The following is a 27,062-nucleotide window of genomic DNA, read 5'->3' on the forward strand; positions in this document are numbered from 1 at the left end:
ATAGCCATTCATAGACAATTACTCTTAACAGAACTAAGGAGAGAGAGAGAGAGAAAGAGAAAAGGAAAAAAAAAAAACAACCAACCCCAAAAACAACCCAAAACCAACACGAGAGCTCCAAACCACTCACATTTTAATGCTGGCATTAGCAGAAACAAAATGCTGTGGCTGTTAGGGGGACAAAAAAAAATATGCTGCTTTGGCAGCAAATCAGACCAGGAACAACAACAATATATATATATATATATCTAAAAATGCTGCTTTGGCAGCAAATTAGACCAGGAACAACAACAACAACAATATATATATATATATATGTATATATAAATGATGCTTTGGCAGCAAATTAGACCAGGAACAACAACAATATATATATATGTATATATAAATGATGCTTTGGCAGCAAATTAGACCAAGAACAACAATATATATATATATATATATAAATGATGCTTTGGCAGCAAATTAGACCAAGAACAACAACAACAAAATATATATATATATATATAAATGATGCTTTGGCAGCAAATTAGACCAAGAACAACAACAACAAAATATATATATATATATAATAAGGAGGAAAAAAAAACCCCAACACAATCAAAATCCCTTTGCTAATTTTTGCCTTCTTTTGCTAGAAAGAACATTAAAAAAAATAAAATCCAAGTCATTATTAAATTTATTTCAGAGAAATGAAGACTTTTTTTTTTTTGCATACAAAAAGCACTGACTGTGATTTTTTTTGGGGGAGGGGGAGGGGAGGGAGGTTGTTGTTGGTGTTGTTGGTGTGTTAAATGATGGCCTCCTTTAACGGGCACAGTAGGCAGCATTTTGTTGAAGGTGCTTTGCTCCAGCAGCTAATGAGTAGACATCAATATGCATGCACCTAGCCCTTCATGAAGCATGGATGGATGCCTGGGTGCTGCTCCAGCTGCTGCCCAGCAGGGTGTCAGAATTCAGGGTTGGGGGTAGCTGGCTTGGGGGGAGGGGGGGGAGGTGGGTGTGAAATTTGGGTCTCAAGCTTATTTTAGTTATGCTCCTTCCCATCCCATCCTATTTAAATCAAGAAGGGTTTTACCCTTCTCTTCTGGATCCTTTTCTGAATCCTTCAGGAAGGCTGGAGAGGAACTTTTCATACCACCTCCCTGGGCAGCCCATTCCAATGCCAATCACTCTCTCTGCCAACAACTTCCTCCTAACATCCAGCCTAGACCTCCCCTGGCACAACTTGAGGCTGTGTCCCCTTCTTCTGTTGCTGGGTGCCTGGGAGAAGAGCCCAACCCCACCTGGCTACAGCCTCCCTTCAGGTAGTTGTAGACAGCAATGAGGTGATGGAGTTGCTGTGCCTGGAGGTGTTGAAGCCAAGCCTGGATGAGGCACTTAGTGCCATGGTCTGGTTGATTGGCCAGGGCTGGGTGCTAGGTTAGACTGGATGAACTTGGAGGTCTCTTCCAACCTGCTTGATTCTATGATTCTATAGGACTTTTTCCCCTCCCTTGCTGCTTGCATGTGGGGAAGGAGTTTGCTTATTTACTTGCAGTTGTGGGTACAAGCACCTTGGAAGGCAATGAGGAGGATTAAAGTGATCCAGAGTGGAAGGAGTTGGGGAGGAAATAATATTAACAATCATAGAATCAGTCAGAGTTTGAAGGGACCACAAGGATCATCTAGTTCCAGCCCCTCTGCCATGGGTAGAGACACCCTGCCCCAGATCAGGCTGGCCAGAGCCTCATGCAGCCTGGCCTTAAACACCTCCAGGGACGAGGCTTCAACCACCTCCCTGGGCAACCCATCACAAACTCCTGCTTTCATCAGAAAGATTGCTCTTACATCCAGACTGCAGAGCTAAATTTAGGGTCCTGCAGTAACTGGAGATGGGGGAAGTGGAGGAGGTGGAATTGGTGAAAAGTTTTTTTCAGAGCCTTCCTCCCAGCTCTCTCTGATCTCATCTTGGTATTTTGGTCTTGAATGTACAAATTTAAAACTCCTGCTTCAAAACAGCAGGCAGCTGGGTTGAGGTTGGCAATCAGCTGGGTGGCTGCTCAGAAATATCTCCAAACTCTGCTAGAAGCCAGCTCAATTTCTTTTTTTTTTTCAATAAGGTCTCTTAATCCAAAGCATGACTAAAATTCAAGGTGCCCAAATATTGCTGACAGCTTCTTTTTGGCCATTTCATTGGTTCTCAGATCAAGGTTCTTGACAGCTTTGACCACAGCTTGCAGCAACAGATTCATTTCAATGAGCGGATCTTGGCTTCTCATTTGCATGCCACAGACAACCCATCAGAAGGGGCAGGCTCTGCTGCCAACTCCATTGCTTCAGTGTTGGATGTGTGCACACCCAGGAGATGTGCAGTTTGCCAGCCCAGCTGCAAGAGTCACACTCTGGTTTGGATTTTTTTTTTTTGGGGGGAGGGATTGATTTGTTTGACTGATTTGATTGCCACAATCACCCCAAAGAGGGAAATGAGCTGGTGACAGCCTGCTGGGGTTTGCCATGTGCTGCAGAAATGGAAATGGAGCCCCAAATCCTGACTCTTTCCAATGAAGTCATGGCCTGGGCTGCCTGGTTGTGGAGGGGAACCCAACTCATGCTGACCTCAGCTGCCCCAGGGTCTTCCTGCAGACCTCCTCTCATGGAGGCACTTAGGTGGTTTGTGGGTACCAAACCATCAAGATTGATGCTTCCACCCTTAGCCTTGTGGCTGAGGAAGTGATGCCACAACCTGGATCTGGCCATGCTTTGGGTAGGAGGGAGCTTCACAGGTGGGCAGCCAGCAGTGCAGTGTAGAACTGGGCTAGTGGCTACATGAGCTGACAGGGACAAGCATGCAGACCACCAGCCACCCTCAGCAAACCCCTGGCCACAGCTTGGTTAGTGGTTTGGAAAGCAGACATACCTTAAACTGCCTCGCCAGGTGCTGCTTGTGGCTTTCTTCCACTTGCTTAAATTTTGTTTCCAGTCCCCTCATCTGATTTTCCATCTTCTCCACGTACTGTAGGTCTCTCTGAGTTCGCCTATCCAACACCTCTATCGACTGGGACATGTTTTGCACCTGCCAGAGGAGAAGGGACTCATTAAGAAGGTGCTTCCCCAGCAGCAAAGGCAGCCCTGCTTGCATCCCAGTGCTGAGTGCTGACCTTTTCCTACACAGCCAACAGAAATAAAGGGTAATCAGCCCATGCATTATTTACCAGTTCATCAACAGCAGCTCCCAGTATTACGACCTCATGCTCTGAAAGAGAGCAAATTGCTTGCACCAACATTTATTCTGCCGCGCTGCAGAGACTAATTCAGCAATCACACATGGAAATAAGGGCTGGAGTCAAGGCTGAAACACCTCACTCTTTGATGGCCTCTTGGAGAGGCTGGAGCAGCTCCTGCCATGGCACAAGGGGCAGCTCTCAGGTGAGCAGAAGCACTCTTGCTGAGGTGCACATCATCATCGTTTCTGCGTGTAGGCAGGCGGCGCTTTGCTGAGTGTCTAAGTGCAAAGTTAACTCCTGGCGAGTGAAAACGTCACTATCCCAACAGCCCTACTCTTCGGGCAGCTTCTGCCACAGCCAACCCAGCTGCAGCTGAAGGCACCCTGAAGCTGGGAAGTACCATGAGGACGAGGTGTGTGTGCCCTGGCCCTACCAGCGCCTGCCCACTCGGGTGCTTGTGCCGCGCCGGCAGCTTTCCTAGCCGAGCGATGCCGCATCCCGGCGGCTCCCCGCACTGCTCCCATCTGCTCCTGAAGGAGGAATGATGCAGGGGAGCTTGGCTGGGCTCATCGTGAGAAAAAGAGCTGAAGGTGTAAGGAGGAGAGGGAAATGCTAGCTAGGCTGACCTGATTTTGAAGGTTGGCTGCCATCTGATTTATTAGGATATTCTCTTCTCTCCCCCCCCCCCTACCTTTTTATTTCAGGCTGGGAGAGGATAAAGGAAGCTCTGCCTTAAAGCAGGAGCCTAAATACCTATTTAGCAGGAAGCCACAAGTGTAATTTTAGGTCTTTGCAGGAGGGATGGTTGTGTTTGCACACGCTGGGGCTCAGCCCACGGCTGGTGCTCCCGCCGCTGCTGCTGCGGCAGTGCCCGCGGGACTACGGCTGTCGGCACCGGTAGGGATGATGCCCGAGCCTGAAACGAATCAGGCATCCGAGCGTGCTGCTGCGTCAGGGCCCTCGCATTAAAGGCATCTTGGTTCCAGTCTCTTCCTCTGTGGGTGTCTAGCAAAACCCAAATGCAAGCCAGCACCATCTCTGCGCGTCCCCTCCGAGGCGCCTCCCAGAGCCCAGGCTGCCACATCCGCTCCCGTCTCCGTCCTCGCCAAAGCCAGGCGCAGACAGGCTGGCATGGGGAAGGGAAAGGATGGTGCAAGTGCAGTCTTTGCTCCAGCAAACCACACTGGGCTGCTGTGACTTACCTCAAGTGACAGAGCAAGGGGGCAGCAGGACACTTGCATGCAGCCAGCTCTCGGAGACTGCTTGCTGCAACCAGCCGGGTGTTTGAGACACTGAGTTGTGTCAGAGTCAGAGCAGAGTAATCCCAGAAGCACAGAATAGTAGAGGCTGGAAGGCACCTCTCCAGAGATCATCCAGTCCAACCCCTCTGCCAAGGCAGCATCACCCAGGGGAGTTTGCACTGCTGGTTGTTTGAGACACTGAGTTGTGTCAGAGCAGAGTAATCCCAGAAGCACAGAATAGTAGAGGTTGGAAGGCACCTCTCCAGAGATCATCCAGTCCAACCCCTCTGCCAAGGCAGCATCACCCAGGGGAGTTTGCACAGGAATGCATCCAGGTGGGTTTGGAAAGTCTCCAGAGGAGACTCCACAACCTCTCTGGGCAGCCTTCTCCAGGGCTCTTCCACCCTCACTGCATAGAAGCTTCTCCTCATGTTGAGGTGAAATCTTCTCTGCTCCAGATTGCAGCCATTGCTCCTTGTCTTAATGGAGAGTCAACACTGGCCTGCTGTCCAGGGTGAGATTTTATGTGGTCAAAGCCAGAGCTTAAATCCTGCTCAAGCTTCCCTGTGGATCAGCCTGGCATGCCAGCTCAGAAAGGGCTGTTCCAAGTCCCACTTTAAGGCCTGAATTGGGATGAATCTTTAGCTTTGGGCAGTTGGACAAACTGGTGGAGCAACAGCATGAAGCATCTTGAGGGCTATTTTCATGGTCCACAGGAAGAATCAGCAGAGAGACAGACTCAGCTGATGAACCAGGCCATGAGAAGTTCATCTTATCAGGGTCAAATGCCAACTTTGGCATCTGAATCTCAGAAGTGATCAAAATGCCCATTTCTCATGCACAGGGACAAGAAAACTAGTTCAGGGAACTCTTACAACTGCACAGGTGACCTGTCTTGCAAAGGCCACCAGTCAGGGGACGTTCTGTAGAAGCAAGAGCAACTGCTCCAGGGGCCTAATAGTCTTCCTCAGCAAAGGTGAAGCTATTTTCAGTCTCTGAACCCTGACACATCACCCAGAGATGAACCAGCATCCATCCTGCCAGCCACCAAGGACCTTCTTAGGGAGGCATGAGGAGCAGGGAAGAGCTAAACGAAGCTCTCTTGGTTTGAAGAGGTAAAGAGCAAACCTGAGCTCAGCCTCTGTGGCTCCTGTTTAGCCATGCCTCCCTCAGGGTCCACGAGCTCTCAGCAGGCATGGTTGGGTGCTAATTTACCTGAGCTGGATGTGGAGGAGTTTGAAGACCTCTTTCTAGCCTGAGGCAGGAGCTGGGAAGTCTTAGACAAGCATGACTGGTCTGCAGATATTTTTATTCTGGTAATTCACTCTCTCCTCTTCTGAGACACAGCAAAGTCATTGCAAAGGGATGGAAGAGGAATGACTTACAGGGATCACACTGATCTCATTTACTCCACTAATGCCTAACCCCAATTAAAGGCAAAGCTGAAAGCAAGCAGCAAAGAGTGTTTCTGTGCTGATACCCTGGTGTCTGACCTCTGAGGGGGGTTAGAAGGGGTTCCTTACGCTGCCTTTTGGATGCTGGGGAGGAAGCACAGACTGAAGGGGAACACATTGGAGCATCTCACTCAGGCTTCTGCTCTGAATCACCTCCAGAGGAGTCTGCCAGTCCCCTGACTGCAGAGGAAAACATCCTCCTCACATGTCTCTACACTGAGACACCTAAAACGAACTGCTGTGCTATTTTTGGGGACGTCCAGACTCTCTCTATTTGTTGTTGCTGTTGTTTTCAAGCAGGCAAGATTGGGGCCAGGCTTGTAGAAAGTCAGTCTCTATCACTCCTGATCTCTGACAGTAATGTGTGCTTCATCAGCTCAAGACCTACTCGTTTCCCTTCAGTAGCATATCAGAGCCTTGATCCAGCAAAGTACTTGGGCAAATGATTAGATTTCAACCAGATGGGTCACAGCCTGGACTTAAGCATGTGTGTGAGTGCTCTGATGAACCCAGCCCCAAGGACACTGTCTCTCTAATTCCCTCTGCTCCATCCATTAGCTGCTATCCTCAAATATCAGCTAAAATGCTTTTTGCCTCCATGGGTGGAGCACAGCCTCTCAACATGAAACCTCATTTCCCATCAAGCTACCATGAAAGAGATACCTGTGAGTGTCTTGAGGGAACACAAACCAGAAAAGTCAATTTTAGCATTGGAAACAGAAAATTGATACAAATGAACTTTCCAGGGCTGCTCTTGTTTGACATTGAGTTGTTTCAGAACGAAACCAGAGTCAAGCTTCCACTTCTGCCAAGTACTTAAGCTCATGAGCGAGCAGAAAGCAGCAGCTAAGCATAGAGGAGCTCAGTCTGAGAGGCTCACCCAGCACCCATAGGTGATGCTAAAATGATCATGAACAGAGTAGCCTAATCCTAACAAACCGGGGGGCCACCAGGCCCCCCGGCCTTTGAATCCACTCCCAGTCACCCAGTGCACACCACAGGGACTCACCAGTGACAATGGGAGGAGGATCCCTCTGCCCAGCTGGGCAAACTTGAGGCTTTGCCTTCCTAGGGCCCATTAAATAGGGGAGTGAGCAGAAGGGCAAAGTGGTCACACCTGGGGTGGGAGGAGACTCCAACAGGACCCAGGTGCTCTGGCTTTGGGGGATAAAAGGGGCAAATGCAGTGGGAGGGAGTGCTGAAAGGAGGGAGGTGGAGGGGAAGAAGCTGGTGCACAAGCCCTGTGAGGAGAAGCTGAGGTTGTTTAGCCTGCAGAAGAGGATGCTCAAGGCAGACCTCGTTGCTGTCTGCAACTACCTGAAAGGGAGAGTGTGGCCAGGTAAGGGGATGGTATCTTCTCCTGGGCAACCAGGGACAGGATGAGAAGGCACAGCCTCGACCTGTGCCAGGGTGGGTTTAGGCTGGGTGTTAGGAAGAAGTTCTTCACAGCAAGAGTGATTGGCATTGGAATGGACTGCCTGGGGAGGTGGTGGAATCACCATCCCTGGAGGTGTTTAAAAGGAGACTGGATGAGGCACTTAGTGCCATGGGTTAGTTAATTAGAAGGGTTAGGTGATAGGTTGGACTTGATGATCTTGAAGGTCTTTCCCAACGTGGTGAATTCTGTGCTGGAAATGAAAAGAGGAAGATGGAGGGAAAAGGAGGAAGATGGAGAGGAAGAGAGGAAGATGGAGGAAAGAGGGATGAAAAGAAATAACAAAAATGAAAACTGGACTGTAAAAACCAAGCAGGTGGTCCTGCCCTGGCAGGAGGGTTGGACTAGATGATCTCCATAGGTCCCTTCCAGCCCTAATATTCTGTGATGGTGACCCTAGTAGTAGTCAAAGCCATGGTTTAAATCCTGCTCAAGCTTCCCTGTGGATCAGCCTTTCATGCCAGCTCAGAAAGGGCTGTTCCAAGCCTCCTCTTTGGGCCTTGAATTGGGATGAATCTTTTCTCCATTGGGCAGTCAGACAAACTGGTAGAGTACCAGCACGAGGCATCTTGAGGGAGATTTTCATGGTCTACAGGAAGAATCAGCAGAGAGATGGACTCAGCTGCTGGACCAGGGCATGAGAATTTCATCTTCTAAGGACTGTAAAAGTCAAATCAAAGGCTGAGAAGAGATGTCTGTGTCCTTCCTATGTACACCTCGGCGTGGATATCAAAGGAGCAGAGAGAACTGTTTAATCTGGAAATTAGTGCTGGCAAAGAACAAGAACTGGCAGGAAGCCAAAGATGGTTCAACCATCAGAGGAGGAAGTCCTCCCAGATAACAGGGCCAAGAAAAAAAACCACCCAACCCCAAAGAATCATCTCTTTGAAGATAAAACATAATCTGTTTATGAACAAGAGCGAGGCGATGCCTTGGCTTGGGTGCAGTCCAAGGTGTGGACTCAGCACCTGACGCCAGGCTGGAAGGACTCCGTCTGCTCCAGCCAAAGATGAGCTCAGACACTTGGGTGTCAAAAGAGGGACTGAACAGTTTGTGCTGCCTCTCCTCACCTCCCTCAGTGCCTGCTCTTTAAACTGATGGGGTGCCCAGGATTCGCTCTTCACTCACAAGCAGCACAGATGCCCGTGTCCCTATGTGAGGGATAGATGGGATCTTGGTAGCTTTGAACCTCAAAGTGCGTTCAAGCTGCTGAAGCCTCTGTGCAGAGCCTTGCAGCTGGGATGCAGGGATTGGTTTGTGTAGACACACACAGGCAGAGGACACACACACCACACACACACAGAGCTGGTTTCTTGCCCATCAAAGCAATGCCTTATTACATCTGCAGGTGACTGCCAGGTCTCCTCCTTCGAAAATCCAAATGCAGTTTACCTCTTTGCCTCAATTAAGCTGGCAGAGAGAAATCAGGAGGGTTTTTTTTCCCCATCACAAAGCCAGAGTTAAAATGTCAGAGGAAAAGGAAGGAGTTTTCAGGTCTGAAATCCTTCCTGAGAAGCTGGAAGCTCTTCTCTGTGGTCGGGTTTTCCTAGGGGGCTGATGGTTTCAGCCTTCCTCAAGGAGCAGATGTCTGGCACTAAAGAAGCCTGTTCTTTATTTTGGGGTTTTCATCTAGGTTAGTGTAGGAGTGAGATGCAGACAGAGCAGCAGGTACCACATCCCCACACACACACACACGCCTGGAAACCCCTCTCCTCCCTCACCTTACCCATCAGCAGCCAGAGAGGGGAAAACCCACCCGGTGCAGTCTGCTGCTTTGAGGCTAACTGGAAGATTTTAAGGGGGAAAATTAGATGATAGGCTGTGAAAAGGAAACAAATGGTGATGTCTACTGCACTCATAGGCTTGCTGAGATGGCTAAAACAAGAACACAAACATAGATAAGACAGTGTGTGGGTGTCTCTGGCTGTGCCTGTGCTTTCTCCCTGGGCCTTGTGCTGTGTAACCCAACTAATTCTGCTTTTAACTCACCCCTGCTGATCCTCACAGCTCACCTTGACTGTAAGGTATACTCTGGGGTAAGGTAGAGGGGTGGAAAGGAGGTTTGGGAGATCCTCCTGGGGTCTCTGATTTCTGGGAGGGTTGTTGTGTTTCTGTATTACTTTGAACTTGTCTATTGCTGCCTACAGCTGTGCCTCTCTGCTTGTACATTGTGCTAAGCTGTGACTACAAAGCTTCATTCCTTAACTTCCAGCTTGGCTGAGTCCAGTCTGGGTGATGTCATAAGAGTGGAGGGGTGGGTAACTCCCAAACTGTCACACACAGCCACCTCTCCCAGGAGATGTTAGCCCAGGTCTCATGCACCCAGCTGGCCTGTCCCTTAGCAGAGGGCACAGGGTCAAACCCTGCTCTTTAATGCTTATTGAGCAGCTCTGGGAGCTCGATGGCTGTCGGATGCCCACATCAGCTGCTGATCTAATGCCTGCAGCCTCTCAGACCAATGTGGTGTTGGACCCATTGCTGTTCTTGCTTAGGGAAATAAAAAGCTTGAGTGGGGGATTATTTTTAGAAGCCTCTGACATCCCAAAGAAGTGGTTTAGGTCTAAATGGTTCCTGCCTCAATTTATTGTCCTTATCAGGTCAGGAAAAGAGCAGCTAAGTGTAGGTTTAATATCGTTACCAGTGACTAAGACATCAGCTCCCTGGAAGCAGCAGGAGAGAATTTATTTGGTCATGCACAGCACATGCCAACACAGCGTTGGGGCACGAGGGATAATTACACATCCAGCACAGGAGTCCACTTATATTTTAAAGAGAGGAGCACCATTTCCCCAGGAAAAAGCATTTCTTCAATGAGATCTATTATCTGGAAAATTTCTTGTTATCAGGGAGCGTTTCCCTAATGAGATTCTTTGATCTCCTTGGACAGCAGACTATTAAAAACTAATCAAGTGGATGTCAACATCAGAAAGAAAACCACTAACTGTCATTTCCCTGCTATTTGATGTTGACAGCTTGTGCTGTTGGAGTCGACCTTTTTAATATCAGCCTGGCTAGGGATGCACAGGCTGGGGGGTGGGGGAGGTTTAATTCTATCTCCTCTCATCTGGTTGAGGCTCATCCTTTGAAACTGCTTGTGTTAACGTAATGAAAAAGAGGGAAAAAAAGACTAAATTACATCTTTTTTTTTTTCCCTTTTATGGTTCAATACCGTTGTTTGGATGTTAGCAGTTTTAACTCTATCTTAGGCCATGGTCCTTTTCCCTCTGTGCCTCAGAAACACTTAGGTGATTTACCCTGCCAGCCGTGGTTGATGATTCCCCACCACACACGTGGGGATGACCCCACGGTGGGGGTCCATCTTCCCTGGAAACCACAGCTCAGGCCAGCTAGCTCGTGTTTGGACCCCCCCCCCCATATGTCATGCCAAACCAAGCCACCTTTCCCCAAAGTGTTACCTTTTCTAATAGTTGTCTCAGCTGTTTTGTCCTGGCATCACGCGAGCACATCGTCTGCTGAGGTGCCACCACTGTGCATATACAACGTCCCTCGCTATCCTGGGCAGAGCTGTAGACCTGCCAGCTTTCCTCTGGGTTGGTTGGCAACACCTAATTAACACAGGGAAAGAGGGGTTAAGTAATTGGGGTGAGGCCTGGCAGGGGTGCGGGAGGTGACAAGGGCAGAGGGGAGGAAGCAGGAAGGATGTGGCAGATGCTGGAGCTGTGCTGGAAGAGGAGGGAGGTTCCTCCCAGGGCCCAGCTGGCAAAATTCACTTGTAATGCAAAAATATGGATTGAGGACAAAGGAAAGAAGGGGCTGAAAAGGAGAGCAAGAGCCAGAGGAAGGGAAAGCATGGACCCGAGGAAAGCCACAACACTGTAAGGGCTGTAGAGTGCCGTAAGGCATCGAGAGCATCAGGGTGGAGAACCCACTACTGGCGTTGAAGCACTTGACTTCTCCTTGACACCACGAGCAGGATGTGCCCAAGCCACCAGCGAGGATATGGTGTCCTGGCTGAGGGCTGAGCAGTGATCAATGTGTCTCTGCAGAGCTCTCCTGGATCCGGCAGCTTTCCTGAGTAAACGGACACCGGGAGTTGCATTTCTCTCCCCTCCCCTGCCAGACTCTCCTGGGCATGGGGGGGTTCACCAACCATTCATTTCTAACTGAATGGTCTGTGGGTCAGGGCAGGCAGAGCCCAGTGCTTGTGCCCTGAGAAGCACGACAGCAAAGCAGGGATGCGGTGTGGAGGGTGCAGTCAGTGCCTCCATCCCAGCCTCCAGGACACGCCGCAGAAAGAGAGCCCAGCCACAAACACAGCACATTCCCCAGCACCTCCCCTCCCTCTCTCCTTCCCAGTACCCCCCCTGGTGCTCTCCAAACCATCTCTGATCTTAATTTTTCCTTTGATCTCCCAGCACTTTGCAAAAATACATTATTTAATCACAATTCAGCCTCGGATCGCTTTGAAGGTGGCACCGTTTTGCCAACCAGGAGGGAAATGTTCCTCCTACTCTTTGGATATCAGGAATAACCTTGCCAATACCCATGCTGACAGACAGGCACCCAGAGAGACAGCCAGACAGACAATCTGAGCCACTAACTGAGGGGGGGGGGAAAGCTAACAGTGGGTCTCATAACCCCAAACCCAGCTTTGCTCACCATCAGCAGAACCACTGCATGAACGCTCGCCCTGAGAGAGCAGAGCTGCGATGCCTCAGCTCGGTGAGAAGGCACAAGCATGCAACCCGGAGGCAAGAGCTGCCCCTTTTTCTCCTCCCCTGCTAAAGGAAGACAGACTGAAGGATCCTTTCTCCCAGGCATTTCCAAAGTGACAAGACCAGGCACCACACCAGCCCTCCAGCAAAACAAGGACAGGAGCCACGGCACAGCCAAAAATACCCTGCAACTTCTCCGCTGCATTTCCCCATCCCGTTCACGACCGCGGATTAAAGGCAGAGAGGGGAGGGGGGAAGCACTCCAGGACGCGGTCATGGGGGTGGTAGGCTGATGGTTGGACTTGACGATCTTAGAAGTCTTTTCCAACCTTAAACGATTCTTTCATCTCGCAGGGCTTGCACCTGCTGCCCTAGGGAAGAGCCAGATGGGCGAGGGAGGTCCATGGGGTACTGGGGAGATTCCGGGGGTCGGTCGGGGAGGTCCTGGGGGTACCGAGGACGGCATTCGGATAAGGAAGGATTTAGGCAGACCGGAGGACATCCAGGCGAGGAGGGACCGGGAAACTGCTCCGGGAGGCAGGGATGCTCCGGACAGCCTCTCATCTCGTTTCCCGGTCCCATCCCCTTCACGCCGCCGGCCTCCATCCCACCACCCCCCCACCACCACCACGCACTTACTCCCGTGCTGCGGTCCAAGGTGCCGCCCGTGGCCGCCGTGAGTTTGGTGGTGTTGAGCCCCACGAGGGAGGGCAGCGTCTGCGACATCCAGTTGGTGATCATGGCCATGGTGCTGAGGACGACTCCAATCTTGAGTAAAGGCACAGACATGACTGCGGGGGGTGGCGCAGGGCACCCTTCATTCTGCGCCGGCACCGGGCTCCATGCCGCTGGGGACGGGCTGGACCAACCGCCCGGCCACCGCCACCGCCTCTCGCCACCTGCCCATCGTCCGGCGCCTCCCCGCCGCGGCCCTGCCCGGCGCTGGTGCCGCCGATGTCTGTGCCGGTATCGCCGGTACCGTTCTCGGTACCGGGGCTGCTTCCCTCAGCCCGCAGCAGCCACCTCCGCCGCCGGGCGAGCCCCAGCCGGAGCGGAGCGGAACAGGAGGCTGCAGGAGGCGCGACGGGACCGGGGCGGGACGGAGGGAGGGGCTGGAAGGGGAGGGGGCGGTGTGAGCAACCGGCGAGACTGCGGAACGGGTGGGGAGGATGGATTCGGGGAGGAAGAGCTGCTTGGGGAAGAGAGAATGGAGGGAAGGAAGGGAGAAAAGATTTGGGCAGAGAAGAAGCTGGGGAGAGAGTGGAGGAGAGGGGAAAAGAATTAGAGAGAGGCAGAAAGCCTTGGGGAAGGGAGAGGAGGATTTGGGGAGAGGAGAAGAGATTTGGGAAGGAATTAGGGAAAGGGGAAGAGATTTGGGAGCGGATGAAACACTTCGGGAGAGGGAGAAAGAACTGGAGAGAGGCAGAAAGACTGGAGCAAGGGAGAGAAAGGTTTGGGAAAAGGAGAAAAGATTTGGGAAGAGAGGAAAATTAGGGGAAGAAGAAAAGATAAGGGGAGAGAGGAAAATTAGGGGAAGAAGAAAAGATAAGGGGAGAGAGGAAAATTAGGGGAAGATTTAGAGAGAAGGGAGAAAAAATAAGGAAAGAGGAAAGGATTTGAGGAGGGTGAAAAGAAATAGGGAAAAGGGAAAAAATAGGGGGAAATTAAGGGAAGAGGAAAATATTTGAGGAGGGGGAAAAGTTAGGGAAAAGGGGAAAGATTTGGGGAGAGGGAAACAGGGAAAGGGAGATAGATCTGGGGAGGGGGAAACTAGGGAAAAGATTTGTGGAGGAGGGAGATTATAGAGAGAGGAAAAAAGAGGGAAAGGGGGAAAGGTTTGGGGAGAGCGGAGAAGATCTGGGGAGGAGGTGGAAAAGCTTCGGAGAAGGAGGGGCAGACTGGGGGGGGGGCGGGCGGCGGCTCCCCCGCTGCGGCGCGGCATTGCAGCGCCCTCTGCCGGCTACAAACGGTACCGCCGGGCGCGGCTGCGCTGCGGGTCCGGGAGCGCTGCGGGATCGGAGCCGAGGTCGCTGTGCCACTCCCATGCCACCAGTCCATGAGGTGTGGGACCCAGGTGGGGCACCTGGTGGTCCCCAGCCCTGTGGTCTCTCTGGGCGGGGGGTTGCCAGAGCATCCCCTATAGATTCACTCCTCCCCTCAGCACGCTCTGCAGCCACAGCCTTCCATGGGTACGAGGACTCAAGATGCTTGAGCTAAAGCATAGAATGAACCAGGTTGGAAGAGACCTCCAAGCTCATCCAGTCCAACCTAGCACCCAGCCCTAGCCAGTCAACTAGACCATGGCATCAAGTGCCTCATCCAGGCTTTTCTTGAACGCCTCCAGGGATGGCAACTCCACCACCTCCCTGGGCATATTGTTACATGAACTGGTAGCCAACATGAATGAGATACAATGACTAAGAATAGCTGAAATTTGCATTTAAAACCTTTAAAACACAATTTAAAGATTCAGATTTCACCGACACTTTGGAGCTCTTACAAAACAATCAAACCACCCCAGCAGCCCTGCTCTTGCTCTGTTGCCAGCAGGCAGGGCTGCATGGCCAGGAGAGACAGGACAGCCAGAACAGCTCAGCCCAGAGTTTGAAGGAAACTCTTGGTTTGTGTCTGTTGTGGCTCTGAGACAAACTGCCGAGGACCCCTGGGGGCTGCTACACTGCAAACACCACACAGCCCATCCATACCTGGCATATGATCTGCAGTGAGAGAGGTGCCTTGCTCACAATTCAGGTTTGCTGAAGGCATTTGCAGAAGCCTCCTGGTCCCTTCAGAACAGAGACCTGCAGTTCCTTGCACATCCTTCCCTAAGCAAACCTTTAAACAGCCTGTGCAAAGCAAGTTATGACACTCCAGAGGATAGAAGCGACACCTCTCACTCTGCTGGTGCAGCACTGGTCTCAGCATGTTGGAGCAGCCAGCACCACTCTGCTCCTGCACTGCTCTGTGGCTTCACCATCCCTGCTCTGCTCAAGGAAAGCCACTACATTCCCACTAGAGTCTCATCAGCCCAGTCACACATCTGTCCCATCTAGAGCTGCTCTTTGATGGCATGGCTCCTCGAGGGCATAGCTCCCAAGATCCCTTTCCCAGAAGGTGTCTGGGTTGTGGCTGAGAGGGCACTGAGGAGTCCCAGGCCCTTACCCACAGCACTTCCCTGCCCTACAGCATTAAGGCCAGTGTGCAATCAAGCCCCAGCTGAAGAAGCAGAGAGATGAAGTGCTGAGCTGGCCTGTCCCACCTTAACGGGACCTTGCCCCTAGCTGGACCCTTGGTACGAGCTCATCCCAGCAGCTCTCAGCACAGTTGATCTGGAGCAGAGTGGTGACAGCCAAGCAGAGCTGGTTCTGCAGAGTGCTGGGGAGTCTCTGAGCAGCACTGAAACGAAAGCACATTCAGCAAGTCCACCAGGTGGAGAAAAAGAGATGAGTTACGGCAGGAGCACTGAAGCCAGCCTGGAGCCTGCCCCGCAGATAACACGCAGAAGAGTTGGACGTGGCAGTGGCTGCTGCCTCTCCCTTCCCAGCACACTCTGACCTTGCCACCTCTGCTCCTTCTCCTTGCTCAAGCCAGACCAGCTCTCATCTGGATAAATCAGCCAGCTAACAGCTCAACCTGCTGCCGAAATCAAATCCCTGTCCTGCTTGGTGCTCCCAGAGTAGCTAAACTCCTTCCACCTCATGAAACAGGCTTCACCCAGCCTGGGTGCCCTTTCCATGGCCAGACTGCCACCAGGTCATGCTGAGGAGCTCAGCACCAAGGAGATGTGTCAGGCTGTGGCTGCAGGAACAGGTTCTTTAGGGGAAAGCTTCAGATGGCTTTGACCCTTCAGAACAACTCCCACCTCTCCATTCTCTTCCAATTCAGCCCATCCTGCTCTTACAGTCCTTCTGCTGTGCTCAGCACTGCAGCAGCAGAGACCCTGACTGCTGATTTCACACCATATGAAACACTGAAGTGCTGCACTTAAATCATCTTAACATCCATTCTGAAACTGAGTTTGTAAGTAAAGTTTATCCCCTGTATTTGTCTGCTCCAAGCACACAGAAAAAGGGAATTAGCCCTAGAGATGCTTTACTGTTCAGAATGCTGCTCAGCAGGGTAAGAAACACTCCTCTGCTGTGCTTTGGATTCCACCTGGGCTAAAGTAAGACTCAATTTCTTACCAGTGCACCCAGGTGATTTCATTCTTATGCACTTCAAACACTTCACAATGATTAAAGCTTCTGCAGACAGGGACCAGGGAGGTATAGAGAGAGGAGCAGCAGCCACAAGTCTCTACTAAGGAGGAAAGTTCATCACTATCAATCTTTTCCCACCTCCTGGCACAGAAGGTCTGTGCAGGTTGGGGGGGAGAGTATGCTTTGGGAGTCAGCAGAGCTGCTCTCCTTCCCTGGAGCAAACTCCTTCATGCCAGCTGAAAGAGGAGCTGTGTGTGCAGTAATGAGGGAGAGAGAAACCCAGGGGTCTATGGAATGGCAGAATCAGAGAACTGTTTTTGTTGGAGAAGGCCTTGAGGATCACCCAGCACTGCCAGGCCACCACAAAACCATGGCTCTCAGCACCACATCTATGCTGCCTTTCAATCCATTCAGGGATGGAGACTCCACCACTGACTGCCCCGAGCAGCCTGTTCCAGGCTTGACAATCCCTTTTGGGAAAGAAATTGTTCCTCATGTCCAACCTGAACCTCCCCTGGGGCAACTTGAGGCTGTGTCCTCTTGTCCTATCACTTGTTCCTATGGGTAGGAGGCAAACTCCTTTGTTATCTCTTGCTTCCAGTGTTTAAAAAATAGCCAAAAGCAGCAAGTTTTGAGAGTCTCCTCTTTGCTGGTAAGATAAAGAGAGCTGAGGTAGGGACATCAAGAGATGAGCATCTCCTCCATACCTTCTCAGCAGGTTCAGTGACTTAATGCATTAATGCCCTGCACCAGGAGCCTGACAGCCCTGAGCCCAGAGGTTATAACCCACAGTGACAGAGTCTTGGCCCTTTCCCAACGTCTCAGGATGCCCATGGCATGGCTGTGCAAACAGAGCCCACAGCAGCTGGCACAAAGCAGAGAGATGTGAAAGGAAAGAGGCTCAGGTAATGGCAGGAGTGGGGGGAATGGAACGAAGCTGGAGGTGGAGAGATTCAGATTGCACTTGAGGAGGAAGTTGTTGAGCAGGAGAGTGGTGAGAGGCTGGCAGGGGTTGCCCAGGGAGGTGGTTGAGGCCCCATGGCTGGAGGTGTTTGAGGCCAGGCTGGCTGAGGCTGTGTGCAGCCTGCTCTAGGGTAGGGTGTCCCTGGGCATGGCAGGGGGGTTGGCACTGGCTGCTCCTTGTGCTCCCTTCCAACCCTGCCTGATTCTATGATTCTCCCAGAGGTGATGCTGCTTCCCTTCTTTTGGCCATGGGATTATATCTGAAGGGGAAAAGGTGGAGGTCACCACTGTAACCACCACTGTGCATCAAGCAGAAAAATGACCTTTCTCATCTCAGTGCCTTAGAATAGGTGATCTGCTAACATGGAAAGCTCTTCCCTACCCTGATGATTGCCCTGGTTTTAGAAGCCCAACACAGCAATGGAATGAAACACAGCCAGCAAAAAACCAACAAGGACACAATCCTGATGTGGGAGACCTGACATGGCCCTTGCTCAGGCTAGAGCAAATGAAAAGAGATGCTGCTAAAATCAAGGAGAAGGATGCTCAGATGACTCTGTTGACCTGATGGCATCTGTTGCTGGGTCTTTCCAGGGCAAAGCAGAATCTGGCCATACAAAAGCAACTTCCCATCACAACCTCTGCACAAGTCCCCTCAGCACCAGTTTTCCTAGAATCATAGAATCAGGCAGGTTGGCAGAGAGCTCCAAGCTCAGCCAACCCAATCTAGCACCCAGCCCTGCCCAACCAACCAGACCATGGCACTCAGTGCCCCAGCCAGCCTTGGCTTCAACACCTCCAGCCACAAAGACTCCACCACCTCCCTGGGCAGCCCATTCCAATGCCAATCACTCTCTCTGACAACAACTTCCTAACAACATCCAGCCTGAACCTGCCCTGGCACAGCTTCAGGCTGTGTCCCCTTCTTCTGTTGCTGGGTGCCTGGCAGCAGAGCCCAACCCCACCTGGCTACAGCCTCCCTGCAGGCAGCAGCAGACAGCAATGAGCTCTGCCCTGAGCCTCCTCTGCTGCAGGCTGCACCCCCCCAGCTCCCTCAGCCTCTCCTCACAGGGCTGTACTCCAGGCCTTTCACCAGCCTTGTTGCCCTTCCTGACCTGCTTGAGGTCCTCTTTCTGCTGATGGTTGTTTCATTTTATCTTGTCTTTTTTTCTTTGCACAAGGCATTGCCTTGAAAAAAAGTAAAACCAACCTGATGATGTCCCCAAATCTTTCCTATCCTTATGTTCTTGCTGCAGCCACCCTCTCAACAGGAGCCAGGGGTGCAGAGCTGCCTTCTTGGTGCTTCTCTTGCTGTAAAAGCAGGGCAAGGTTGGGGGTGGGGGAGGGAAGAATCAGGAAAAGATGAATTGTTAGGGAACAAAAGATCCTCTTTGCATGCATACATTCTGAGCAGAGAAAGAAGAGGGATGACAGATGAAAGCAAGGAACAGGGGCTTCCAAAATAGCTACTTAGTGGAAAGTTCTGCTGCTGGGAAGCGATCATGAGGAATTGGATTGTCTGCCTAAAAGGAGCCCTGCCAGGGTCAAGGTTTGCAAGCCTGGTCACCTCCTCTGCCTCTGTGTGTGCAGGACACGGTGGTCACTGTCTCCCTCTCCTGGCTGGTCCAGAGAAGAGGTGCTGAGCTTCTTGTTGCTCCCAAGATTAACGTGGAGTTGGTGCCTGTAGCCCACAGCCAGAGTGCTCCAATTTAATGCACAGCAAGAGGATGGGATCTGCTTCACGCCTGGAGTTTAACAGCCTAGGATTTTGGTGGTGGTCCAAGCTGGCTCAGTCAATGCTGGAGGCACCTCAGCTAGCACTCAGCATCTCCAGTGAGGAGGATGTGTCCTGCTGAACTGGTAGCCCAGCGGAGGGCAGTGCCTCAGGCACATTCCCAGGGCTGGAAGAGCCTGTCCTGGGAGCACAAGACCCACGAATTTGGCAGGTTCTGCTCTGGTATTGCCCTTCAATAAGTGGGACAGCTCCTACCCCAGCTCCTCTCAGGTCCTCCTCCTGCTAGAGACTCACCAGATGTGCCACATCCTCTGGCCAAGGGCTGTGGGAAAGGTCTTGTCCTTTCCACAAAGACCTTACTGTGTAACTTGAGGAATCCTTCTTGGATACTTGGCCTAAGTGACTTTTCTCTAGAGTTGTGGCTGGAGAGGCTCAGAACCATCCTCTGGAGGACTCTCCACAGCCACCGACTCTTTGCATCCCTCCTGGAGCCCTGAGTGATGCCAGGCCACTGCCAGGTACTGCTGTACTTGCAAAGGAGTATGCACACAGCATGAAAAGGACCACAACTAGCACACACAGCTGAGAAAGCACCCATAAAACCAGGGTGAGATGCTGCACTCCCTGGCACCACAGCTGAATGCCACAGGGGTGCTGAGCAGCTCTGGCAGGGGTGTCCCTACAGCAGAGTGTGGAGCTGCCAGTACAGCCCAGCCCTGTCTGCTCAGCAGGCTCAGTCTAGGGCTCCAAATCAATCCCAGCACCACACTGGATGGGCACTTTGCCCCTCTGCTTTCTGCTCAGCACCTCAGGGCTACAGACAGCCACGAACTGTGCTCATGACAGAAAGATGATGCTTCTCATCCCACGCAACTCAGGAGACACCCACCCCCTTCCTTCGTGTTCCCCATTGCCTGGGCTTGTGCAGGAGCTATCCAAAATCCCTCTCTCCAGCCTGTGGGCTGTGAGCAGTGCCAGGCAGAAGAGGCAGCCTACCTACCCTCTTAAGGAACACATTCTTTGTGCCCATCACCTTTGGATCGTGGGGCAATCCTCTCTTGCATCTGCTGTGGGGTATGAGAGTCACAGCAATAAATGGTGCCAGGCTGCCTGATTCTGAGGTCTGACATCCAACTTCCCTTGCTCCTCTGTCTGCTTTTGGCACTGTTTGTGATGCCATCACTCACAGAAGCCTCAGCCCTGGACCCTGACACCTCTGGCTTCCAACTTTCCTTGCCCCTCTGTCTGTTTCTGTCAGTCTTTGTGGTACCACCACAAGCCTCAGTCCTGGGGCTGGACCCTGTTGCCTCGGCACTGAGCCAACACAGAGCAAGCTCTTCAGCTCCCATCACAGGAAGGGGATGGATGGACAGATGGGGAAACAAAGCAGGGAATAAAACAGCAACTGAAGCCTCCAAAGTGCTCTGGAAACAGTGACCATGATGCTGCAGGTCACTCTGTGTGAAATTGCCTCTGCCTAGTATCATAGAATCATAGAATCAAGCTGGTTGGCAGAGAGCTCCAAGCTCAGCCAGCACAACCTAGCACCCAGCCCTGCCCAACCAACCACACCATGGCACTAAGTGCCCCAGCCAGGCTTGGCTTCAACACCTCCAGCCACAAAGACTCCACCACCTCCCTGGGCAGCCCATTCCAATGCCAATCACTCTCTCTGACAACAACTTCCTAACAACATCCAGCCTAGACCTGCCCTGGCACAGCTTCAGGCTGTGTCCCCTTCTTCTGTCCCTGGCTGCCTGGCAGCAGAGCCCAACCCCACCTGGCTACAGCCTCCCTGCAGGCAGCTGCAGGCAGCAATGAGCTCTGCCCTGAGCCTCCTCTGCTGCAGGCTGCACACCCCCAGCTCCCTCAGCCTCTCCTCACAGGGCTCTGCTCCAGGCCCCTCCCCAGCCTTGCTGCCCTTCTCCAAACACCTTCCACCACCTCAACATCTCTCTTGAATTGAGGGGCCCAGAACTGGACACAGCACTCCAGGTGTGTCCGGTTCTGAGCCTGGCTCTAGGAATGGGCACATTTTGGGATCAGGCAGTTGTGGACTCCCACTAGACAGTAGAACTACTCCTTCTGCACACAAAACACTCTGCAGCCTTTACTTTTGATGCTCACATGGTCAGCAGAAACACTCTGCAGCAGAAACAAACCTGCTCCTTCAGCTGGAACAGAATCACCTCCTTTGAAGCTCTTCACTTTGCTGGATCTGTGCTCAGCTAAAGCTGCTCTTGGCATTAAGCTCCTGCTCTAACCACCAGTACCAGCATGTGTCAGAGCTTCTGGGCTCCAGCAGAGCCCATTACTGTCAGTGCAGCTTTCATGGGCACATCACTGGGTTCCAGTTCCTCAGACGCTTTGGTTAGGGAGGGAATTCTTTTCCTAGGTCAGTCACACACCCCCCAGTCCAAGAACTTGTTCTGCATCTTGCTCCACAGCATCACTGCTGCCTGCTCCTGGAGCCAGGGCTGGCACTCTGCTGCTACCTGCCACCCTGCAGCTACCTTTCCCAGGATATCTTCTGCATTTTGGTTGGTTTTGACTCCTGCCTCCTGGGCTGCGATGGGGAGAGGAGCTGGGAGCCAGGAGCTGGGACGTGAACAAGGAGAAACCTTCTCAGGACTGAAATTAGGGACAAAGCCAGTCCAGAAGCTGGAAAGAGTGCTCCTGGGTTCAGCTGCTGGAGGGCAGTGGGAAGCAAGAGCTACAGGCTACAAAAGAAGAAAAGACAAGTCAGGATTTTTAGATGCTTCCCCCACCCCAGATGAGATTTGCTGCTGCTAGGACACACCTGGGGCTCTGTGCCTCAGTTTCCCCAAGTGCATCTTCCCCTTTTTGGGTAACTGCTTGACTATCTCAACCTCTTGACCATCCTCTTGCCCTCCCAGGCCTCCCAAAGAGTCTCCCAACGAGCCAAAGTGCCTGACCAAGGCATCTACAGATCACATCCCCCAGGAGGGACACTTCTTGAGCATCCCTGTCCCTGCCTTGTTCCCTACTCTGTTTTGTTTGTAGCTTCTTCACAGCAGAGCAAAGCCAACACTTATCACTCATAACTCCACAATTAGCTTCTACCACTGGCAGCACAAGTCTCCAGCCTTAATCTATCTAATTCACTCAGAGAGTAATTAGTTTTGTATTACTTTAAGCAGTGATGCTAATACTGATTACAAGGCCTGATAATGAGGAATAAATACAACCCAGGGCTGAAAATTACCTTTCTCTTTTATTGGTTAAAGCTGAAGTTAGGGACATTAGACACAAATTGGTTTATGAGCTGAGGCAGCTGCCTCCTGTTCCAGGCTTGCAGATTTGCAGCTTAAATCCTAGCAGTTTCCATGTGTCTCCCTGAGAGGGAGAGGGAAGAGCCCAGTCCTCAAACTAGACACTGGAGAGTCTGCCATGGATGGAGGGGAGCAAGCCTGCTGAAGCTGGGTGCTGCTGGATGGATGGATGGAGGGGAGCAAGCCTGCTGAAGCTGGGTGCTGCTGGATGGATGGATGGATGGAGGGGAGCAAGCCTGCTGAAGCTGGGTGCTGCTGGATGGATGGATGGAGGGGAGCAAGCCTGCTGAAGCTGGGTGCTGCTGGATGGATGGAGGGGAGCAAGCATGCTGAAGCTGGGTGCTGCTGGATGAATGGATGGAGGGGAGCAAGCATGCTGAAGCTGGGTGCTGCTGGATGGATGGAGGGGAGCAAGCATGCTGAAGCTGGGTGCTGCTGGATGAATGGATGGAGGGGAGCAAGCATGCTGAAGCTGGGTGCTGCTGGATGGATGGATGGAGGAGCAAGCCTGCTGAAGCTGGGTGCTGCTGGGGTAGAGAGTCAGCATGGGGAGGGCAGTGTGCACACCTGGAAGCTTCCATCCCACCCTTACTCCTGAAAACATCCCCCCAGCAGGGACACAGAATCAACCAGACTGGAAGAGACCTCCAAGATCATCCATGATGTGCTTGGAAGAAAATCAAGGCTTGGCTTGGGTTGGATTTTTTTTTGATTTATAGAACCCTTACACCTTTTTTGGTGTATAGAAACCTTAAATGGTTCCTAGCTGCCTGGAGAGAAGATTTAATCAATGTTGATACATGCCTGGGAGATGGGGTCAGGAGGTGGGGACAGGCTCTGCTCACTGCTGCCTGGGATAGGACAAGCAGCAATGGATGGAAGCTGCAGCAATGGATGGAAGCTGCAGCACAGGAGGTTCCAGCTCAACACAAGGGGTAACTTCTTGGCTGGAAGGGTCCCAGAGCCCTGGCACAGGCTGCCCAGAGAGGTTATGGAGTCTCCTTCTCTGGAGCCTTCCAAAGCCTGTCTGGATGTGTTCCTGTGTGCCCTGAGCTAGACTGTATGGTCCTGCTGTGACAAGGGGGTTGGACTGGATGATCTCTTTGGGTCCTTTCCAACCCCTGACATCCTGTGAGCCTGTGCTCCAGGGTGACCTCTTGCAGGTGAGTGGGTGCCTGAGCAGCCCTTGCCCAGCTCTGCACCTGCAAAACCTTGCATTGCTCAAAGAGCTTTCCACCGGCAGCATCCCAGCAGCTCACCAACCAGCATCAGGCACGATAAAGGCATGGGTTGGACAGACAGACAGGCATGCAAGCAGATGGCATCCCAGACCCCCTCTGCTGATCCCCCTGGCTGTACTCCAGCAGCCCAAATCCTCTGGCCTGCTGGCAGCACTCTCCTGCTGCATGTGACAAGCGGATCCTTAGAGAGCGTAAGTTGGCTCTGCTCCTTGATGGCAGCAGGACAGCCACCCTGGGGCTCGCTGAGCAGGAGACAAAGCAAGCAAGGCCAGTGTTTTATCTGCTCAGAGAGGCATGCACAGCCAGAGCTGCACCCCGAGGTGCCCAGAGCAACGGCCCTGCCCTCCCCCTCCACCCCATCCTGGCACCTGTGCCCCAAACCGACCTGCTTAGCCCAGCCAAAATGTTTATCATTGCAGGTTTTCATCACTGACCTGTGGAGAGCCAAGGCAAGGCTCAAAAACGAATTAGGAGACCTTTGGCAGCCAGAAGAAACCCCCAAGCCTTGTGCAGGTCTTGCTCTGCAGCTTGGGCTCCTGCCATCCTCCTCAGCCCTGCCTGCAGGGGACATGCAGGAGGCAGAGAGGCAGGCAGAGGCTTCTGCAAGGGATGAGGTTGAGGGAGGGGTTGGGGGTTAGGGGTGTAGAGAAGCTCTCTTGTCGTTTCAGACAGGTAAAACTAAAACCTCTAGGCAGGTCTCAAAGCTCCTACCAAGGCTGGGGATGCAGCCTGCAGTGCATGCATCACCCATGTGCTCTCCAGCAGGCACAGGCATCCTTCCTCCCACCCAGGGGGACCATCAGAGGATGCTGCAGTACCGAAGCTTTGAAGACAGCTCCCTTTCCTCCAAGAGAAGAGCTTTCCCAGCAGCCAGCTGGAACGACAGCCATGTGCTCCCCCTCTCCGGTATCATTTAGCTGCTGTCCCTTTCCCCTTCTCTTCCTTTCCTGTGCACTGGCCTGCCGGTGTCACTGCAGGGAGGGAGAGGAGGGGACAGCAGCAGCTTCTGCATCATCAGGGAAAGCTGCCTAAATCAGCAACCTCTCTGCCCTGAACCTCCATCCTTCCTCCCCCCAGCCCCCTCGGCACGGGATCTCGGTAGGTGATGGGAGAGACTCAACACACGATGGAGATGTGACTCCAGCACGGAATTAACCGGGGAAGAGCCGCCGAGCTGGGCGGTGCCTGGGCTGAAAGGCAGGTTTGGGGATTGCATCTGGCAGCTGGGCTAGAGAAATGAGATGCTAAAACTCTGAAAGAGCTCTGCAGTGCCAAGCGAGTCAGCAGGCAGGCTGGCAGGAGAGCTCTGCATGGCCAGCGGGCAGGGCCTGGCAGGGCTCTGCTACCTGCAGGCACCCAAGAGCCCAGGTAGATGCTGCAAAGCAGAAACCAGCCCCGGCAAAGCAGCTCGGCAAAGCCAAGGCTTTAAAAGCAAGAGCTTCCAGCCTCTCCCCTCCGCTGGGCTGGGAGGTAACTCTGCCAAAGTCAGCTGGCAGCCCCCCAGCCCAGAGCCAGTTGGGTTCCCCACCCCCACGTAAAGTTGGGTGAGAAGTTGGAGTGCTGCATCCACCAGCGAAAAGAGAGGGCAGGAAAGGGAAGCAGCAGCACAGCAGCAGCCTTGGCACGGGGGGGGGGGGGGGGGGGGGGGGGGGGGGGGGGGCGCAACTCAGCGTCCTTGACACAAGCCAACAGAGCAGAGCAATGGCAGCCCCAGCACGGCTGGTGACAGCCCCCGGGGCTGGGGAGTGCCCCCCCAGGTGCTTCCCTGGGGCTAGGCAGGAAGAGAGGCTGGAGGCACAGCTGGGCAAGGGGCGGCTTTTGCTACCTCGCTTTGCCACCCTGCCGGCATGGCCCTGGTGGGTTGTACCTCTGGCTGGGTGGTGAGGATCTCCCCCTCCCCCCTATTTTTGCTGACTCCCCGGCACTGCTGGCAGCCGCTGGCTGCTTTGTCCGGCGCAGCGCATGCGCCCCCCGCGCATCCTCTCGCACACAATGAGCTGCTCCTGGATGCTCACTGGCAGCTCTGCTTGCTTCCCACCCCTCCTCGTCCGCACAGCTCTTGGATGGCTTTGTTTTCTGCTCCCTGACACACACGCACCCCCCTCCTCTCCCCAAAATCACCTCTCCGAACTACCACCTTTCTCCGCAGGGCTCCATGCAAGGAAAGCAGCTCTTTGCTTGAGCCAAGTCTTCCTGGGGGGGCAGCAGAAATACTCTGAGGGTGCACAGCCAAAAGGCTTCAGCTGCTGAAACTTCAGCAGTAGGGCAGTGACAGGAGAGAACATTGTTAGGAGGAGAAAGGAGGGGAGGGGAAATCATCTCCACGCAGCACTAATTGCTCCTGCACCGAGAAGCCTCCACTCCCCTCCTATTTATAGCTGGTTTTTGTCTCGGGTTTTATTTCTTCTCTTCCAGGCAGCAGCACAATTAACCCCACAAGCCAGAGCATCCTCTTGCAATTACTTTTCTTCCTTTCCTCAGTAACTGGGGGAACAAAAATAAACCCCAACCCCAAATCCACCCCAAAGCAACCTCCTTGCCTGCCTCTCCTCAATTATGTTCCAGAAGTCCAATGGAGTTTCATTGCCACTTGCAAGAGCTGGCTTGTGTGTGCCTCCGGGCCAGCCTCCCCCTCCCCGACCCCATTATTCCCTCAGTTCAGGGGTTGGGATAGTAAAAGCAAGCATTAAAATCCATCCAAACCAAGAGGGTGGGAGAAGGAGATAAAGAAGATGCTCCTCTCTCCCACCAGCCTGTCACAGAGAGACTCATCAAGGGACATTAAAATGTCACCTAAACCCAGCAAAGTTACCCCTGCATGAGGAGCTGGTCTGGAGCTGGGTGGGGGGTGGGGGGTGACAGGAGAAATCTCACCTTGCACTCCCAGCTGGTCCCTGCAGGGACCCAGGACAGGCAACCCCAAACTTCACCGATCTGAGAGCCTGGCAGTGGGGGGTCTCATTGCCCCACTTCTGCCCCCCACCCCAGCCACTCATGACAACTTTCCCCTCAAGTGGGGTGAGCAGGAGGATCTCCCCTGCCCCTCATACACCCTCAACCTTCCCCAAGAAAATCAGGAATGAGGTACACTGGAACAGCCCCTTCGGGGGTCCAAACTCCTGAGCACCCCCACAAACCCCACCCGGGCAGGGTCCACCTGCTCCACGAGCTGAGCAAAGAAGGATGCTCAGGGATGAAGGGATGAAAGGGGAAGGGTGGGGGGAAGGGTGGGGGGAAGGCACCAAGATGCAGCTTCTTACTCCAGTTTTCTTTTGTGCTCTCGAGGTTTAACAGAAAATGGCGTTGGGGAGAAAGGGAGAGAAGGCAGAGGGGGTGGTGAGGGGTGGGGTGGGGGGGAAAGGCAAGAGATAAACCTACTTGAGTGAGTTCTGTGCCCATCAGGATGAGGAAGCAGAGGGTCAGGAGCTTGCTTGCCGGTTGCATCTCTCGCACCCAATCCTAAGCACCTCGCATACAGATCAAGCTCCCCGGCGAGCCTCCCTGTGTCGATCCCTGGGCTCCTTCGCTGCCTCCTCTCTCCTTCAGTCTGATTACGATTTGAATGAAAATAAGAAAGATAGGAAGGGGGGGAAGGAAAAAAAAAAAAAAACCAAGCAAG

The 27,062-nt window shown here is 52.7% G+C and overlaps 1 protein-coding gene across 3 annotated transcripts in view; it reads right to left on the reverse strand.

Annotated features, from left to right (window-relative positions):
- OLFM1 (olfactomedin 1) overlaps window positions 1-27,062 on the reverse strand; it is a 41,321-nt gene extending 14,259 nt beyond the window's left edge. The window contains exons 1-3 of one of the 3 annotated variants that reach the window (XM_064171261.1): window positions 26,822-27,062; window positions 10,753-10,902; window positions 2,900-3,055 (exon numbers count right to left, since the gene is read on the reverse strand). In XM_064171261.1, the coding sequence (XP_064027331.1) occupies window positions 2,900-3,055; window positions 10,753-10,902; window positions 26,822-26,887 (372 nt within the window). In that variant the 5' untranslated portion in view covers window positions 26,888-27,062. Of the gene's footprint in view, window positions 1-2,899; window positions 3,056-6,910; window positions 6,977-10,752; window positions 10,903-12,651; window positions 13,868-26,821 lie in introns of those variants that run through there. The other 2 variants (XM_064171260.1, XM_064171262.1) reach the window with 2 other exon arrangements.

This window comes from Pogoniulus pusillus, chromosome 35 (genome assembly GCF_015220805.1).
Source record: "Pogoniulus pusillus isolate bPogPus1 chromosome 35, bPogPus1.pri, whole genome shotgun sequence".
Classification (NCBI taxonomy): Eukaryota; Metazoa; Chordata; class Aves; order Piciformes; family Lybiidae; genus Pogoniulus; species Pogoniulus pusillus.